At 39.6% G+C, this 18,233-nt stretch overlaps 1 protein-coding gene across 1 annotated transcript in view; it reads right to left on the bottom strand.

The window, feature by feature from the left end:
* vps39 (VPS39 subunit of HOPS complex) overlaps positions 1 to 18,233 on the bottom strand; it is a 123,256-nt gene that overhangs the window by 12,805 nt on the left and 92,218 nt on the right. Inside the window, exons 20-24 of the mRNA XM_073040368.1 lie at positions 16,311 to 16,413; positions 12,538 to 12,583; positions 8,774 to 8,923; positions 3,959 to 4,093; positions 2,600 to 2,691 (exon numbers count right to left, since the gene is read on the bottom strand). Coding sequence (XP_072896469.1) covers positions 2,600 to 2,691; positions 3,959 to 4,093; positions 8,774 to 8,923; positions 12,538 to 12,583; positions 16,311 to 16,413 — 526 coding nt within the window. The remainder of the gene's footprint in view (positions 1 to 2,599; positions 2,692 to 3,958; positions 4,094 to 8,773; positions 8,924 to 12,537; positions 12,584 to 16,310; positions 16,414 to 18,233) is intronic.

The following is an 18,233-nucleotide window of genomic DNA, read 5'->3' as shown; positions in this document are numbered from 1 at the left end:
TCACCGGCCTATAATTTGCTGGTTTATATTTAGAGCCTTTCTTAAACAGCAGAACAACATTGTCTATCCTCCATTCCTCCGGTACATAACACGTCGCTAAAGATGATTTATCTATCTCCACTCGGGCTTTGGCAATTTTTGCACTTGCCTCCCACACTATCTGAGGGAACACCTTGTCAGGCCCTGGGGATTTATCTATGTGCTAATTAACTATCTTGTAAGGTGCTATATATTTTGCATATCAAGAAAATAGTACTAGAGCCACAAAATGAATGTGACAATTTCTGTGCTTGTGTAAACTGCTTCACATTTCTTGGTTGTGCATCCCTCAATCTCCTCGGGCTCACAGCAAAGTGCTTTGCTTTACAGGTGAGCCGCCTGAGGCCTATACTCACTATTGCAAAGGTTAACATTGAGTTAGCTGGAGAAGAGGCAGTGGCCTTCTCTCAGGTCTCTAGTATGGTGCTTGCAACAAGGCAGTTCAACACACCGCTCCCTCTGCATGATAAGCTTGCACCCTTTTATACAATGGCAACTCTGCACAAAATACAACTGCTACAGGAATTCAGCACTCAGGTGACATTTGTGGAGGGAAATGGACAGCCAATATCTCAGGTTGAGTCCTTTATCTAACTGTCAGTGTTCCCTCCATAGATGCTGCTGAACTTTGCCGTTCCTTCAGCAATTTACTTTTCGGTTCAGATTCCAGCATCTGCATAAAATACTTTGATCAGGACTTGTGATAAAGCCTCTCACATGTGGACAATCCTGGTATCAGCTGGATGTATGGTCATCCTTAAAGCTAAAGCCAAACTCTATCTGTGTGTCCCCAGGAGTCCATGAAGTCAGCCTGAAGTTGTAAAGCTTCAAAAGAAAAACAAAAGCCCGATAAGTGTGAAGGGGTCTGGACAAGTGATAGCAGAATCACTGTAAATTTATAGCACAGAAAACCATTTAACTTGCTGAAAAAGCCCACCCAGACTAATTCCATTTTCCAGCATGTGATTGACAGCCATGTGGTCATGGCTCTTCCAAGTTCAAATCCAAATATTGTTTACATCTGATGATGGTGTCTTTCTAGTCAGCAATTCCAGACTCCCATCACTACTTGGCAGAAAGTATTTTCATAATTTCTCCTTAAACCCTGTTGTCAAGTGCTTATAAAATCTACTCCATCTGGTTTTGTACCTCTGCTGTCCTTCCTACTAAACCAGTCATCCCCACCTTCCAACATTTATCTCAATTAAGTCTCCTTTCACATTCCTCAATGCCAAAGAAAACTTTAACAGGCCATACTCTTTTCCTTAGTCATCTTTTTGCTCCAAGTACATTAGTGAGGCTGCCTTTGAAATAAACAGTATTTGCTTTTGGGAAGATGCCATTAATCTGGAAGGAGCACAAATGAGAATTAGATAGATGTTGGTAGGGCTCAGGTTACTGAGTTATGGAGAGCCGTTGAGCAGGTTGAGACTTCTTTCATTGGAGTGCAGGAGAATGAGTAAAATCAGGAGGGACATAGATGAATTAGTGCTTATGATCTTCTGCTCAGAGTTGGGGAACTCAAGAACTAGAGGACAAGGTTTAAGGTGAGAGGGAAAAGATTTAATAGGAGCCCAAAGAGCAATGTTTTCGCCCAGAGGATGGTCAGTATATGGAATGAGCTCCCAGAGGAAGTGGTTGAGGCAAGTATATTAACAACTTGGACAGGTACACAATAGGAAAGGTATAAAAAGAGGGATATGGGCCAACTGGACTGCTTGGATGAGAACCTTGGTCAACTAGACCTGCAGGGCCTTAGGGCCGGTTTCTGCATTGCATGTCTCTAAGTACTTATCAAACTTTGGATACATTTTGTCAATATTCTTTTCATGTCCTTAATGGCCTTGTAATTTCATCCCTGTTGATTACAGAACTAAGATAATCGCTCAAAATGCCTGTTATAAGCTTCATTGTTTTGTTTTGGTTATCACTTAAGGAGGCTTTATACTTGGCAGCCTTTGTGGAAAACATATTTAGCCTGAACCCAATGGAAGTATTCTATCACTCTGAGATTAATTCACCTTCAAGTTTTTCCAAGTCCATTTCTGCTAGTTCATTTCTCAATGTTGTAAAACTGATATTCCTTGAATTTAGAACCTTCACTCTTAAGTCATTTGAGCAATTGTGGGGACATAGAAAGGTGTATGCACAACAGAAAAGCTAAACCTTTAAAGCCTGTGCAGTAATCCTCTAATCCAATGCTGTTAATTCATTGTCTCTGGTTCTTCATCATCCATGGTTAGTTCTAGCCTTGACTATCAGTTTCATCCTTGATCTTATACTACCCAAGTTGATCTTTGGGATAAGTTCTCAAGAAAAAATCTATCGTTCTTATTTGGATGTTATTCACAGATTAAATGGTCACAGAACAAAAAGTATCATTTGCTGAGGAGAAACTGGTGACTTCAAGCTTAACTACTTAACTAAATAAACTTTAATAAATATGTAACTGTATCTATAAATTTATTTATATATATAGATATTGAACACTTAAATATATATATATAAATAAATATTTAAGTGTTCAATAAACTTAAGGGCAGATATCTAGTGATCAAACCTGTTTCCTATTTTTTTCTTGCAGACTCGACAAACTTTCTCTTCGGTAATGATGCATTTCACCTCCTGATGGTAAATCCTCTGCTCTTGGATCTATCAAATAATGAAGAATGGAATTTGCATTTATATATGTTACCTTTTATAAAGTTGACAAAATATCAACAATTCCAGTCTCTCCCACCACTCCCCCACGATGTGGCCAATTAAAAAAAATGTATTTATTTCCTCTTCCCTCACAAATTCCATGAAGGGGAATTTCTATTACCAGAGTAACAGTAATATGGGGGTCACCTGTAATCAGAAGGTTTCTGCACGATACTAAGCCTTACCAGTCATCTGGCAAGTTGCTTCTCAGTGGAATATGAGGCCTTAAGGGCAAGTTACCTGACAGTCTAGCCAGTTCACCTGTCAGCAAAAGATCTAAGCACAGTTGTTACAACATGCTCCAAAGCAAAAGTTTCATCTGTCCCTATCCTTGTTTTTGTTTCTTATGTTCTATATGGAAACCTTTTAACCACCAAACACTTTGAAGTTAGGGATTGTAAGGTGAATACAGATTATCACTCTTCCAACCCAGCCTATCCAAATTGAAGAGAAGCTCTTCCCACTTCCATAAGACAATTTTTCTCCTCTTTGCATTAGTCAACTAGCAGAATCTTCAGATGAGATGGTCAAATTAGATGCAGTAGTGTGTAAAGGTTCTCTACTCAAAATCACTCTTCATGGAAGTCCTGTGGCTAGAGACACATTCTCCTGAAATTAGTCTTGAATAAATGACTTATATTTTGTAATGGATGACTGGAAAAAGCTGACTAGTGGTCACTGGAATAGGACTTTAAAAGCTTTCCTTCTGCATCTGATTGGGAATGCCTGGCCTTCAACGTGTGCTTCCTGATATAATGAACAGAAAAAGTATTTAATTTCAGCTATACTACAGTCAACTTCAGCTATTAGGGATCCATTCAGAAAGATAAAATATTGTTTGATACACTTGAAAATTATGAATCAGCAGGAAAGAAACTCATTTTCAAAACGTACAACACGCTGGAGGAACTCAGCAGGTCAGGCAGCATCCGTGGAAACCATTAGTCAACGTTTCGGGCTAAGACCCTTCATCAGGACTTTGACAGTCCTGACGAAGGGTCTTGGCCCGAAACGTTGACTGCTCGTTTCCACGGATGCTGCCCGACCTGCTGAGTTCCTCCAGCGTGTTGATTTGACCACAGCATCTTTGTGTACTTTGTGTTTAAGAAACTCATTTTATCACTGTGTTGATGAGGATGCTACATTTTCATCATGCATATGGAATACTTTGAAGCAATACTTTTGATTATTTTGCACTCAAGATCTAATGACTTACACGAAGGAATTCGGCATGAAGAAGACTTTTCTTAACTTGATTGGAGCGTCGTTTCTGAGCATTTCCTTCAAGAACATTCTCCAGAAATACCTGAATCTCCCGGATTTGTGTGTTGGCAGGAAGCAGATTCAAAGCCTATGAAACATTACAGAAACAATGTTGCTCTATGACTATAACCAAACCCAATATTTTACTTTGATGTAATACCCATTCTACTATATAGCAAACAGTCACTTTACGTGAGAACTCACAATGAAATGTTAGAGAGCTTCATCAAAGCTTACTCTTATTGACAGATGTTAGCCTTATCTGGAAAATTTTGGATTAGCCCGGTTTAAGATTCAATTCTAAGGGGCTAATAAATGGACAGGTTGCTGACATGCACTTCATGAACTGTGGCTAATTGGATTAGTGGAATTCCTTTCAGATAAAGATCTGAAAACTATTTTGGTGTTTTTATAGTAATTGTAACTAGCTTCTATTGTGTTTATAGAGTATATCGTCAATCACGTAAATACTGAAATTTAATGCATCCATAGCATGTAAGAAAGCAGTAATGATTCAGCCCTGCAAGACAAATAAAATATTATTCTTTATAATTTCTTCCTAGATGTATCTAAATATAAGCTTCTTGTGCATGTTTTTTAACGAGAGTATAGACAGCCCATATAGCTTTATTTATGAACAGAAATTAAAACACATTTAAAGTGATAAACAGCAACACGCTGGTGAGCTCAGTAGGTCAAGAAGGTGACAAGGAGGGAGAGCAAGAGTACAAGACAGCAGGTGATATGTGAATCCAGGAGAGGGAGAAAGTGGGTGGATGGGGGAGGGGTGGACTGAGAAGCTGGGAGGTGGTAGATGCAAAAGGTAAAGGGCTGGTGAAGAAGGAATCCATTAGGAGAGGAGAGTGGACCACAGGGAAAAGGGAAGGATGGGTGGAGGGGCACCATGTTGAGGTGACAGCCAGGTAAGGAGAAGAGAAGGAGTAAAAGGGAAGCCAGATTGGGGAATGGAAAGATTGGAAAGAGCGAAGGTGGATGGTGGGGGAGGAGTGAAATTACCATGAGTTAGAGAAATTCTTTTTCAATCTATTATTATTATTATTATTATTATTATTATATCAACATGATAAGATTAATACATAGATAGTGGGATTACAAACTTACAAAGTTACACTGAACATGAAAGGATACACAAGCAATAATTACAATATAGTTAAGTCTTCCCAAATCATGAATGATACAAATATCATATAAACAGAACAAAACTAGATATATCATATATAAAAACAGAAAAGAGAAAAAGAAAAGAAAATTAACCCTAAGAAAAACTAATCTAACAACCTAACGCTAATAAAGAGAAAAAAAAGAAAAGGAAAAAATATATATTAAATAATGGGCTGTTTATAGTATCTATTAAAAAAGTACAAAATCATCGGTGTCGTCAACTCCGATCCTCTCAACATATGTATAATCAAAACCGAAAAAACGAATAGGATTGGAACAGGGTCAAATTACATCATATGAAAATATTGAATAAGTGGTCTCCATGTCTTTTCAAAATTAATAGAAGGGTCAAATACAACACTTCTAATTTTCTCTAAATTTAGACATAACAAAGTTTGAGAAAGCCAATGAAATACGGTAGGGGAATTAATTTCTTTCCAATTCAACAAAATAGATCTTCTAGCCATTAATGTAAGAAATGCAATCATTCGACAAGCAGAAGAAGATAAATGGATTGAGTCCATCATTGGTAAACCAAAAATTGCAGTAATAGGATGAGATTGTAAATCAATGTTCAATATCGTGGAAATAATATCGAAAATGTTTTTCCAATATTTTTCCAAAAGTGGACATGACCAAAACATATGAGTTAAAGACGCTATCTCAGAATGACATCTGTCACATATAGGATTTATATGGGAATAAAAACGAGCCAATTTATCCTTGGACATATGAGCCCTGTGCACAACTTTAAACTGTATTAATGAATGTTTAGCACATATAGATGATGAATTAACTAATTGAAGAATTTTATCCCAATTCTCAATAGGGATAATAAAGTTCTCTTTCCCAATCATTTTTAATCTTATAGAAGGCCTCTGAACGTACTTTCATAATTATATTGTAAAGTTTTGATATTACACCTTTCTGAAAAGGATTTAGTTCTAACAAATTCTCCAAAATACCCGAAGGCTCAAAATTTGGAAAGGTAGGAAGTACAGTGTTTAAGAAATTCCTAATCTGTAAATATCTAAAAAAAATGAAATCTAGGCAAATTATATTAGATAATTGTTCAAAAGACATAAAACAATTATCCAAAAATAAGTCAGAAAATCATAGTAATCCTTTAGTCTTCCAAGCTGAATAAGCTTGGTCTATAATAGAAGGATGAAAAAAGAAATTGGATACAATAGGAATAGTTAAAACAAATTGATTCAACCCAAAAAATTTCCAAAATTGAAACCATATACGTAAAGTATGTTTGACTATCGGATTGTCAATTCGTTTCTGCAAATTAGAAAGAGCAAAGGGAAGAGAAGTCCCTAAAATAGAACCCAATGAAAATCCTTGTACAGATTTAGTTTCCAGACTTACCCAATGAGGGCTAAAAGATAAATCCCAATCCTTTAACCAACATATCAAATATCGGATATTCACTGCTCAATAATAAAATCTAAAATTAGGCAATGCCAATCCACCTTCCCTCCATGCCTTATGTAAATATTTTTTACCTAATCTAGGATTTTTATTCTGCCATATATATGAGGAAATTTTTGAATCAACATTGTCAAAAAAAGATTTCGAAATAAAAATTGGTACCGCTTGAAATATATATAAAAACTTGGGTAAAATAATCATCTTAATAGCATTAATCCGACCTATCAGAGATAGAGATAATGGTGACCATTTAGTGAACAAACATTTAATTTGATCAATTAAGGGTAAAAAATTAACCTTAAATAACTCCTTATGGTTTTTTGTAATTTTAATCCCTAAGTATATAAAAGAGTCATTAACTAATTTAAAAGGTAAATTTCCATAAATTGGAACCTGTCTATTTAAGGGAAACAATTCGCTCTTATTAAGATTTAATTTATACCCGGAAAAATTACTAAACTGAGCTAACAATGATATAACTGCAGGAATGGATTTCTCAGGATCAGAAATATATAATAACAAGTCATCTGCGTATAATGATAACTTAAGTATATCCATCCACGAGTAATGCCAAAAATGTTCGGTGATTCTCTAATAGCAATTGCCAGAGGTTCTAAAACAATATCAAATAATAATGGACTAAGAGGACAACCTTGCCTGGTACCCCGAAATCAACGAAAAAAGGGAGATCTTTGATTGTTAGTAAGCACCGAGGTTACTGGAGTATGATATATCAGTTTAATCCAGGATATGATGAGTTAGAGAAATTAATGCTCATGCTATCAGGTTGGAGTCTACCCAGAGCATCCTTAAGCACCTTCGCTCCGTTTGCACACAACAGGCAGAATTTTTTGAAGGCCAACCACTTTAATTCTGCTTCCATTCCCTTTCTGACATGTTGGTCAATGGCTTCCTCTACTGCCATAATGTGGCCACTCTCAGGTAGTGGAGCAATACCTCATGTTCCATCTGGGCAACGCCCAACTTGATGGTATGGATGCATGAACATTGATTTTTCTAACTGCCAGCAATTTCTCCCTCTTCCCCTTTTTCTATTCCCCAATCTGGCTCCCTCTTACCCCTTCTTTTCTCCTCACATGCCTATCACTTTCCTCTGGTGTCCCACCTCCTTCCCTTTCTCCCATGGTCTACTGTCCTCTCCCATCATATTCCTCTTCTTCAGCCCTCATCTCTTCTTCCTATCACTTGGCCCCTGGTTTCACCTGTTTGCACTCCTTCCCCTCCCACCACCGTCTCCCCCTTTCCTTTCAGTCCAGTAAAGCCACATTTCTCAGTGGGTCACAAAAATGACACACTTCAGAAGGTCCTCTTCAAACCTTTACCTCTTTCACTCACCCTATCCCAACTTCTTCCTTTATCACCCTTCCCCCTCACCTGGTCTCAGCTTGTACTCCTTCTCCTCCCTTCCCCGCCTTATTCTGCCTTCTTCCTCTTTTCTGTCCAGTCCTGATGAAGGGTACTGGCCTGAAATGCTGACTGTTTATTCCCTTCCACAGATGCTGCCTGACTTACTGAGTTCACCTAGCATTTTGTATGTTGCAACATTTGCAGAACCTGTTGTGTTTTTGATTAAACTGATAAAGTATACAGATCATCAGCATGTTCTGTTAACATAAATAAACTTAAAGGTAATCTATAAAAGGCATACAACAGATTATCTAGGTATTGAAATTGAAGTGGTACACGAGGACAGAAAATCGGAACACTACCATAGAGATAATATGCAAGGCTTAGGGAAATGAATACATTTACTGCTCATCAAACCCTGGTTTACAACAGCAGTATCCTCATTGCATAAGCATCCCAAATGTCAAACTGAGACACAGAATTGAGCTGATCTGTATTCTATATGTACAAATCTATGTATGGGAGATCAAGTATATATAAATATTTACGTTCACTAAAGATAGGTTGCTCTTATCAGTGTCAAATACTTTGAAAATATTAGGTCACATAGTTCAGGAGAGTGGGCACCCTTAGCAGCAAATGGGGCAGAGGCAGTGTGAACTTGAATCATATTTGAAAATCAATGCTGGATATGAATTACAAGCATATTGGAGCAATAACTTCTTTAGTCAGCTGAGATTTCTGACATTTGCAACTGAGTATAAAATCACCCTGACAGTACCTTTGTAGTGTCTAGCTTGTTGTGGTGCACCTCTAGTATTCTCAGTGCTGCTTGCAGGTTTGCCTGTGGTTCTGGTACCTCCATTCGGATTGGTCCCACACAGTGAATGTCAGGTGGTGAAAGGTACATACGAAGTAAAGAGAGGTATACCTAAATGAAACAAAGAGATAATGTTTTGAAAAAGTCAAACAGGCAACCATTCACTATTCAGTGTTGTGTGAACACCAAGAAGATCCAACAAGAACTTACTGCATTTATATCCCGTGACATTTCCCTGAATGCAGCAAAGAAGCACATACGAACACAAGAAAACAGAACCATCAGGTTCCTCAAGCCTGATCCACCATTCAATATGAACTTGGCTGATCTAAGCTTCTCTTTTATGCTAGTTCTCCATAGCCCTTAACTTGCTAGACCTTTCAAATCAGCTTAAATATTTCCAATGATTTGGCCTTCACTATCCTTTGGGGCAGAGAATTCCAGAAATTCACTGCCTTCTGAGAATAGAAATTTCCATATACCTCAATTTTAAATGACTGGACTCTTTATCTTGTAACTATATCCCCTTTTTCAAGACACTGTGACTAATGAAAACATCTTAACATTTACCAGTCAAGCCCGTAAGATCTTATATTTTGAATAAAATCACTCTTCATTTTTATAAACTCCAAAGAATACAGAACTAAACTTTTCAGCCCCTCTTGAAAGGAGAACCTTCTCATCCTAAGAAACAGATTGCTGAATCTCCTTTGGATTATCTCCACTATATCATCTTTTAAATAAGGGGACTAAAACCGTGCACAGTGCTCCAAATATGGCCTCATCAATACTCTGTACAATTTAACTAAACATCTCTAGTTTTTAAAACTCTAACCCCTTTGTAATGAAGCCAGAATGCTGTTTACCAACTACGTGTATTTGTCTGTGAACACTGTGGAATTCATGCACTCGAACATTCATCTCTATGGACCTTCACCATCTGGGGCATGCCTCCTCTCATTACTATCATCAGGGAGAATGTACAGCAGCCAGAAGATCCAAACTCAATGATTCAGAAACAGCTTAAGCCCTCCACCATCAGGTTTCTGAATGGAGTACTGTACAGACACAACAGGAGCGTTCCTGCACAGGTCTGGCTTTAAAAACACAAGTCTCTATAAAAGAGGTACCGCCTCATGGAGCAGTCACTGTGGGAGCACTTGTCATCGGAGTAGTCTGAGTCAGAGTTGTAAGGCCTTGGCTCCATGAGGCTTTGGTGAGAACAGGCAGAGGCAAGGTAAGTAGATAAATTCATTCCTTATTTTTTTCTTTTGAATTAACTGCTGAGAGAATATCTGCAGAGCCAGTATTCTGTTCTGGGTGCCAGATGTGGGATTTCCAGGACACTTGCAGCCTCCCCAATGGCCACATCTGTACCAGGTGCAACAGGATGCAGCTCCTTAGAGGCCACGTTAGGGAACCGGAGCTGCAGCTCGATGATCTTCGACTTATTAGGGAGAGTGAGGCAGTGATAGACAGGAGCTACAGGGAGGTAGTTACCCCAGGGCTACAAGGAGACAGATAAATGAGTGTCAGGAGAAGCCAGGGGGACATCAGATAGTGGAAAGCACCCATGGCTGTCCCCTCAACAATAAACATTCCATTTTGAGTACTGTTGTTGGGGGGGGAAGGAGATGACATATCTGGGGTGAGCAACAGCAGCCGTGCCTCTGGCACTCAGTCCGGCCCTGTGGTGCAGTATGGTAGGGATTTGAAGAGGATGGCAGCAGTAATAGAGAATTCTATACTCAGTGGGACAGACAGGTGATTGTGTGTACACATAAAGAAAACATGGATGGTAGTTCGCCTCCCAGGTACCATGATCCACGATGTTTCTGAATGTGTCCACAGTATCTTGAAAAGGGAGGGTGAGCAGCCAAAGTTGTGATACATATCGGTACCAACAACATGGGTAGAAAAAGGGAGGAGGTCCTGACCTCAAGGGTAGTAATCTTGGGATTGCTGCCTGTGCCACGTGACAGCGAGGACAGGAATAGAATGAAGTGGCAGATAAATGCGTGGCTGAAAAATTAGAGCAGGCAGCAGGGATTCAGATTTCTGAATAATTGGGACCTCTTCTGGGGCAGGTGTGACCTGTACAAAAGGGATGGGTTGCACTTAAATCTGAGGGGGACCAATATTCTTGTGGCAGATTTACTAGAGCTGTTGGGAGTGATTTAAAATAATATGGCAGGAAGATGGGAACCAGTATGATAGAGCTGAGGATAAGCCAGCAGGTTTACAAGTAGATGATGGGGGTAACATTTTTGCACTATTTATTTTAGTAATTTATACTGATTTTATGTTTTCACACTGTGCAGTTGCTACAAAACAACAGATTTCATGTCATACAACCCAGTGATAATAAATCTGAATTTGGATTCTCTCCATTTATATACTAATTCAGCTTTGATTCCTCTCACCCAAATGTATGACATCCTCAACAGGTTTTCATCCAATCAATATTATAATGAAACCTAATGCAAGCATTAAGAACATCACCTCACTACCATACAGCTTTCTCGACTCAGTACTGAATTCCACAATGTGATTTCAGGTATCAGTGATATTGACCCAGTTTGTTTGTTGTCTTTTCCCCTACTTTTATCTTCCTCTGTGGGATTGGAGAAAAGTGCCCAAGTTGACCTACTGGACATGCTTCCCTGTTTTGCAGTTACATTCTTTTGTCTACGTTCTCACTTTTGAACTGCTCCCCATTATTCACTACCCAGATAATCTTGTTTCTAACTTATTGCCATGGTCATAAAGTAACCCCATTTTCCCACCTTTCCTGCAGCTTTAGAAACTTCTTCACTTTCCTTCCCAGTTCTGATGAAGAGTCTTTGACCTGAAATGTTCAGTCGGTTTCTTGTACCACAGATCTGTTTTCAGTTTAGATTGCCAGCATCTGCATTTGTTGTTGATGTTTACCCAACCACTCAACCTAGCTAAATCCTGTTGCTGAATTGCAACATCTCCATTACAACATGCCCTTTCACCTACTTTCTTATCATTGGCAAATCTGGAAATCTTACATTTGTTCCCCTTCCAGGTCATTAGTAAATGATTCAGCTCTATAAACGGATCCTTGGGGTCCAGCTTAAAAAGGACCCATTTATTTTAACTTTTTCAACATTAGATTTCAATCCATGCTACCACCTCCTCCAATAATTTGGACTCTTAATTTATAAGTGAGCCTCTTATGCAGCACCCTGTCAAATGATTTTTTGGAAATCTAAATACACTATACTTAATGGTTCTCTTCCAACAGCTCTCCACCATATCCACAAGGAATAAAAGGAAATTTGTCAAATATGAGTTACCTTTCATAAAACCATGTTGATTATATTTAGCTAAATAATTAGTTATTGCCTTGTTTATTAACTCCAGCACCTTTCTAACCATTGATGTTAAAATAACTAGCCTTCTATCTTTCTTCCTTTTTAAACAAAGGGGGAGGGGGGTCACGTTAGCTGTTTTCCAATCTTCTGATACCCTCCTGGAACTTAAAAAGTTATGAAAAATGTCAACCAAGGGGTGGCTTGAACATACAAGCTGTTTATTAACTGTTGGGGGTAAGTAGTCTGAGTTCCAATCTGCCAAGGACTAATTAATGTTGCTCCGACAGCAAAACAATAATCTCTGGTGCTCATACTCCACATTGCCATAGAGGAAGACAGAGTGCTAAGTTCCTTACAATTAGAACTAGAACTATTTGTACTCACATCATTGTTGCCATCCCTGCTCCAGTCGTAATGCTTGTGACAGTATCTGAAATCAGAGAAGTGCTCAAAAGTATCTCAAACCAAACAATAAGTCTGTTACATTTACAAGTCATACATAGATTATGATGTTCAACTTCGGTATCAAGCAAGCTCCATTATTATTAAATTCAAAGCTCTACATACAGCTGTTCCTAATGACTGAACCAGTTTTCTCTCTTCAGTTTAGTAATCTTGTGTGTTTTTGATGCCATTCATAATAATGCCGTGCAGATATGGCTACTTGAATGATTTTTGTGTATTTTCCAATTTATGGACAGAATTGATTCAAGAATTCTGCAAAAATGGAACCCGTTTTCTATCTATGACAGCCTGGCCATACAAGTAAAACCAGTTCAAGGGTCAATTTTCTGAAATGAGCAAACTTTGAAAGAAATCAACCAGCAAATATTGACTCCTGATGAAGGGTTTCCGCCCGAAACGTTGTCACTACCTCCTCCCATAGATGCTGTCTGGCCTGCTGAGTTCTGCCAGCATTTTGTGTTTTTAAATATTTTTCAACGTCACTCTTCCTACACAAACATTTAAATAGATGCTTGCCAATATTCAGTATAATCTGTTCATATGCTTTCATTAGTGGATCACAATTCAGAGAATCAGAGCGTCACAGCACAGAAACAGGCCCTTCAGCCCAACTAGACCTTGCCAACCACAGCATCCTCCCGGTGCCCTGCACTCTCCAAGCTGCTCTCCTTTATGTACCCATCCAAATCCCTTTTAAGTTTTGCATTTGTACCTGCCTCAACCCCTTCCTCTGGCAGCTTTTTCAATGTACTCACTATCCTCTGTGTAAAGAAGTTATCTCTTAGGTCTCTTTTAAATCTCTCCCCTCATGTCCTGTATCTGTGCCCTCCAGTTTTAGACTCCCCAATCCTGAGAAAAGATTATGGTTGATTTTATAAACTTCCAAGAGGTTTATAAAATCATGTTTCATTCATTTGCACTCCAAGAAGTGTAAATGCAACACGGCCAACCTCTCCCTATAACTCAGTCCAAGCAACAGCCTTGTAAATCTCTTCTGCACGCTCTTCTTCATTCTTCTTCCCTCCAAACAGCTCCACATGTCATGAGAGTACAGCTCACCATATGAGGAGGATCCAAGACAACTACTGCCAAGTGACCATTTTTGTTTAAAAGTAGAGAAAAAGGCACAACATTTCCATCAGGTTCAACTGGGAAATGACACAAAGGATGCTAGTGAAATAGACACAAAACGCTGGCAGGTAAGGCAGCATCTACGGCAATGAATAGACAGTTAACGTTTCAGGCCAAGAATTTTCATCAGGACTGGAAAGGAAGGGGGAAGATGGCAGCTTAGAAAGTGGTGGGACGGGAAGGAGGACAAGCTGGAAGGTGATAGGTAAAGCCGGGTGGGGAAGGGAGGATGAAGTAAGAAGCTGGGAGGTAATAGGTGGAAAAGGTAAAGGGCTGGAGAAGAAGGAATCTTGACAGGAGAGGAGGAGACCATTGGAGAAAGGAGGTGATAGGCAGGTAAGGAGAAGAGGCCAGAGTGGAGAACTGAAGAGGGAAGAGGAAAAATTACCAGAAGCTGGAGAAATCAATGTTCATGCCATCAGGTTGGAGACTACCTTGATGGAATATGAGTGTTGCTCCTCCAATCTGAGAGTAGCCTCATCATGGCAGAGAGGAGGCCACCGACCACTATCTTGGAATGGGAATGAGCAAAGGAATTAAAATGGTTGGTCACCAGGACATCTTGCTTTCTGCAGATGGAACAGAGGTGCTTGACAAAGACCCCCAAATCTACATTGGGCCTCACCAAAACAGAGGAGGGCACATTGGGAGCACCAAATACAATAGATGATCCCAACAGGTTCACAGGTGAAGTGTTGCCTCACCTGTGGCCCTGAACCAAAGTAAAAGAGGAGGTGAATGGGTAGGTTTTGCACTTCTGCCACTTGCAGGGATAAATGCTAGGAGGGAGATTAGTGGGGAGGGCCTCCTACCTCTTCTCCTCACCTGCCTATCACCTCCCAATGATGCTCCTCCTCCTTCCTTGCATTTGCTCTGGATTTGCAGCATCTGCAGAATCTCTTGTGTTTATGCCACTGAAACAGGACCGCTAAGGCTATATTTCATGTTTGTTTCATTACAAATCCTGAATTATCAGTGAACCAGTGTATACTGGCAGTGTTATAGAACTGGTTGTTTCTTTGCACTAAAACATCTCCCCACAGTATTTAGAGATGGTAATCTTATAACTTTATTAATGCACTTGAACATTTATTTGCCTCCAAATTTCACACATTAGCTAGTCCTCCGCTTATGAGCAATCTGAAATTTGAAAATAACCACTTATGAATCACTTAGTTACACTGTCGTATTTTATTAGTAAATGAATGTAGTCTAATATTAAGAAAAACATTTAAAGAAGCATGAAGACTGAAGGGGCACAAGAAAAGTGAGCACATTTCAAGAGCCTCCCATATTAGTAGATCACTGCAAACTCATCATTTTTGTTCTGATATGGAGGCAATTTTCCAGGCATAACCCAATTTTGTTGATAGAATCACAGGTGGCGACGGGAGGGCGTACAAGAGTGAGATATACCAACTAGTGGAATGGTGCCGAAGCAACAACCTGGCACTCAACGTCAGTAAGACGAAGGAGCTGATGATTGTGGACTTCAGGAAGGGTAAGATGAAGGAACACATACCAATCCTCATAGAAGGATCAGAAGTGGAGAGAGTGAGCAACTTCAAGTTCCTGGGTGTCAAGATCTCTGAGGATCTAACCTGGTCCCAACATATCAATGTAGTTATAAAGAAGGCAACACAGCGGCTATATTTTATTAGGGGTTTGAAGAGATTTGGTGTATCAACAAATACACACAAAAACTTCTATAGTTTTGCTGTGGAGAGCATTCTGACAGGCTGAATCACTGTCTGTTATGGAGGGGCTACTGCACAGGACCAAAAGAAGCTGCAGAAGGTTGTAAATTTAGTCAGCTCCATCTTGGGCACTAGCCTACAAAGTACCCAGGACATCTTTAGGGAGCAGTATCTCAGAAAGGCAGCGTCCATTATTAAGGACCTCCAGCACCCAGGGCATACCCTATTCTCACTGTTAACATCAGGTAGGAGGTACAGAAGCCTGAAGGCACACACTCAGTGATTCAGGAACAGCTTCATTCCCTCTGCCATCTGATTCCTAAATGGACATTGAAGCTTTGGACACTACCTCACTTTTTAATATACAGTATTTTTCTTTTTGCACATTTTTCAATCTATTCAACATGCATAATTGATTTACTTGTTTATTTATTATTATTCTGCTTTATTTTACTTATTATTATTATTTTTCTCTGCTATATAATGTATTGCATTGAACTGTTGCTGCTAACAAATTTCACGTCAAATGCCAGCGATAATAAACCTGATTCTGATTCAGCCAAACTGATAAAACCAATGCTCTCATAACCTGCTTTAGATTTACACCTCCTGATCTTCTTCACTGGTTCACTAGATTTCACATTACATCAGAATTTGGGATTCAAACAAGTCCAAATTTCATTCCCACCTCTGCAAAATCCCTGCAGTCTCTGCTCCCCTGCCTCCTACCCAAGTACACATGCATAACTGTACTAGCTGAAGTGGTGGGCTCACCTTGCCACCATCAGGTAGAGAGCCAATTATACAGAAGGATAGCCAAGCTCGTTCATGGCTCAGAATAATGATTTCTGAGAATATACTTACTCTTCTGCCATTTTAATATTCTTCAGTACATGGACATAAATAAAAAGGGCTTGTTCATGTAAACCCATTTGGCCCATGAGCAGAGCTCGCTCCTCTAGCAATCCTAAAATGCAGAAATATGATAGAAATATGATTTATCAAGCACACTTCCATTCCTCTTTTTTTAAAAATACATTGATAACTGTATTTCAACATAATTGGTTTCTTTTGCAGTCCTATGTATTCTATTTTATATATTTAAATACATTATTCTGAGAAGGGGTCCATGGGTTCACCAGACTGCCATAATGATCTATGGTGTTAAAAAAGGTTAAGAACCCCTGCTTTATGTGATGGTTTTATATGGAAGAACCCTTATATTAGAGTGCACAACCTCAATGAAGGTTGTGCTAACTTTGTCCAATATTCCAATTTTTCAGTTGTGAAATGTGTATCGGTAGCAAGTTGTTCATCCTAGCTGTGCAAACTAGGTTTTCAAAGCTTGCAGAGAGATTTAGGCCAGTTAGAAGAGTGGGCTGAACGATGGCAGATGGAGTTTAATGCTGATAAGTGTGAGGTGCTACATGTTGGTAGGAATAATCCAAATAGGATATACATGGTAAATGGTAGGGCATTGAAGAATGCAGTAGAACAGAGTGATCTAGGAATAATGGTGCATAGTTCCCTGAAGGTGGAATCTCATGTGGATAGGGTGGTGAAAAAAGCTTTTGGTATGCTGGCCTTTATAAATCAGAGCATTGAGTATAGGTCAGCGAGAGCCTCTCTCTCTGCTCCCAACCTACTATTTCTTCGGCCCTGAAACTTTTGGATCCCCTCTTGACCATCCCATGTTACTTCACTCCTGATGAAGGGTTTCGGCCCGAAACGTCATCACTACCTCCTCCCATAGATGCTGTCTGGCCTGCTGAGTTCTGCCAGCATTTTGTGTTTTTATTTAGTTCCAGCACCTGCAGATTCACTCGTGTTGCCTTTGAATTCACTACTGCGAAGCCTCTTCCAGTGATGCCTACACTGAAGAAGTTCAGATCTTCTCTCTGATGGGAGTTCAGCGAGAGCCTCTCTCTCTGCTCCCAACCTACTATTTCTTCGGCCCTGAAACTTTTGGACTCTCTACTTCATCCCTCCCCCTACTTCTTATCCCCCCTTGACCATCCCATGTTACTTCACTCCTGATGAAGGGTTTTGGCCTGAAACGTCATCACTACCTCCTCCCATAGATGCTGTCTGGCCTGCTGAGTTCTGCCAGCATTTTGTGTTTTTATTTATTTCCAGCACCTGCAGATTCACTCGTGTTGCCATTGAGCATAGGAGTTGGGATGTAATGTTAAAATTGTACAAGGCATTGGTAAGGCCGAATTTGGAGTATTGTGTACAGTTCTGGTCACCGAATTATAGGAAAGATATCAACAAAATAGAGAGTGTACAGAGAAGATTTACTAGAATGTTACCTGGGTTTCAGCACCTAAGTTACAGGGAAAGGCTGAACAAGTTAGGTCTTTATTCTTTGGAGCGTAGAAGGTTGAGGGGGGACTTGATAGAGGTATTTAAAATTATGAGGGGGATAGATAGAGTTGACGTGGATAGGCTTTTTTCCATTGAGAGTAGGGAAGATTCAAACAAGAGGTCATGATTTGAGAGTTAGGGGGCAAAAGTTTAAGGGTAACACTAGGGGGAATTTCTTTACTCAGAGAGTGGTAGCTGTGTGGAATGAGCTTCCAGTAGAAGTGGTAGAGGCAGGTTCGGTATTGTCATTTAAAGCAAAATTGGATAGGTATATGGATAGGAAAGGAATGGAGGGTTATGGGCTGAGTGCGGGCCAGTGGGACTAGGTTAGTATAAGTGTCGGCACGGACTAGAAGGGCCGAGATGGCCTGTTTCCATGCTGTAATTGTTATATGGTTATATCCTCTCCCTGACCACATC

The sequence above is a fragment of the Hemitrygon akajei genome, chromosome 3, assembly GCF_048418815.1.
Source record: "Hemitrygon akajei chromosome 3, sHemAka1.3, whole genome shotgun sequence".
Taxonomy (NCBI): domain Eukaryota; kingdom Metazoa; phylum Chordata; class Chondrichthyes; order Myliobatiformes; family Dasyatidae; genus Hemitrygon; species Hemitrygon akajei.
This window is presented reverse-complemented; position numbering and strand designations above follow the sequence as displayed.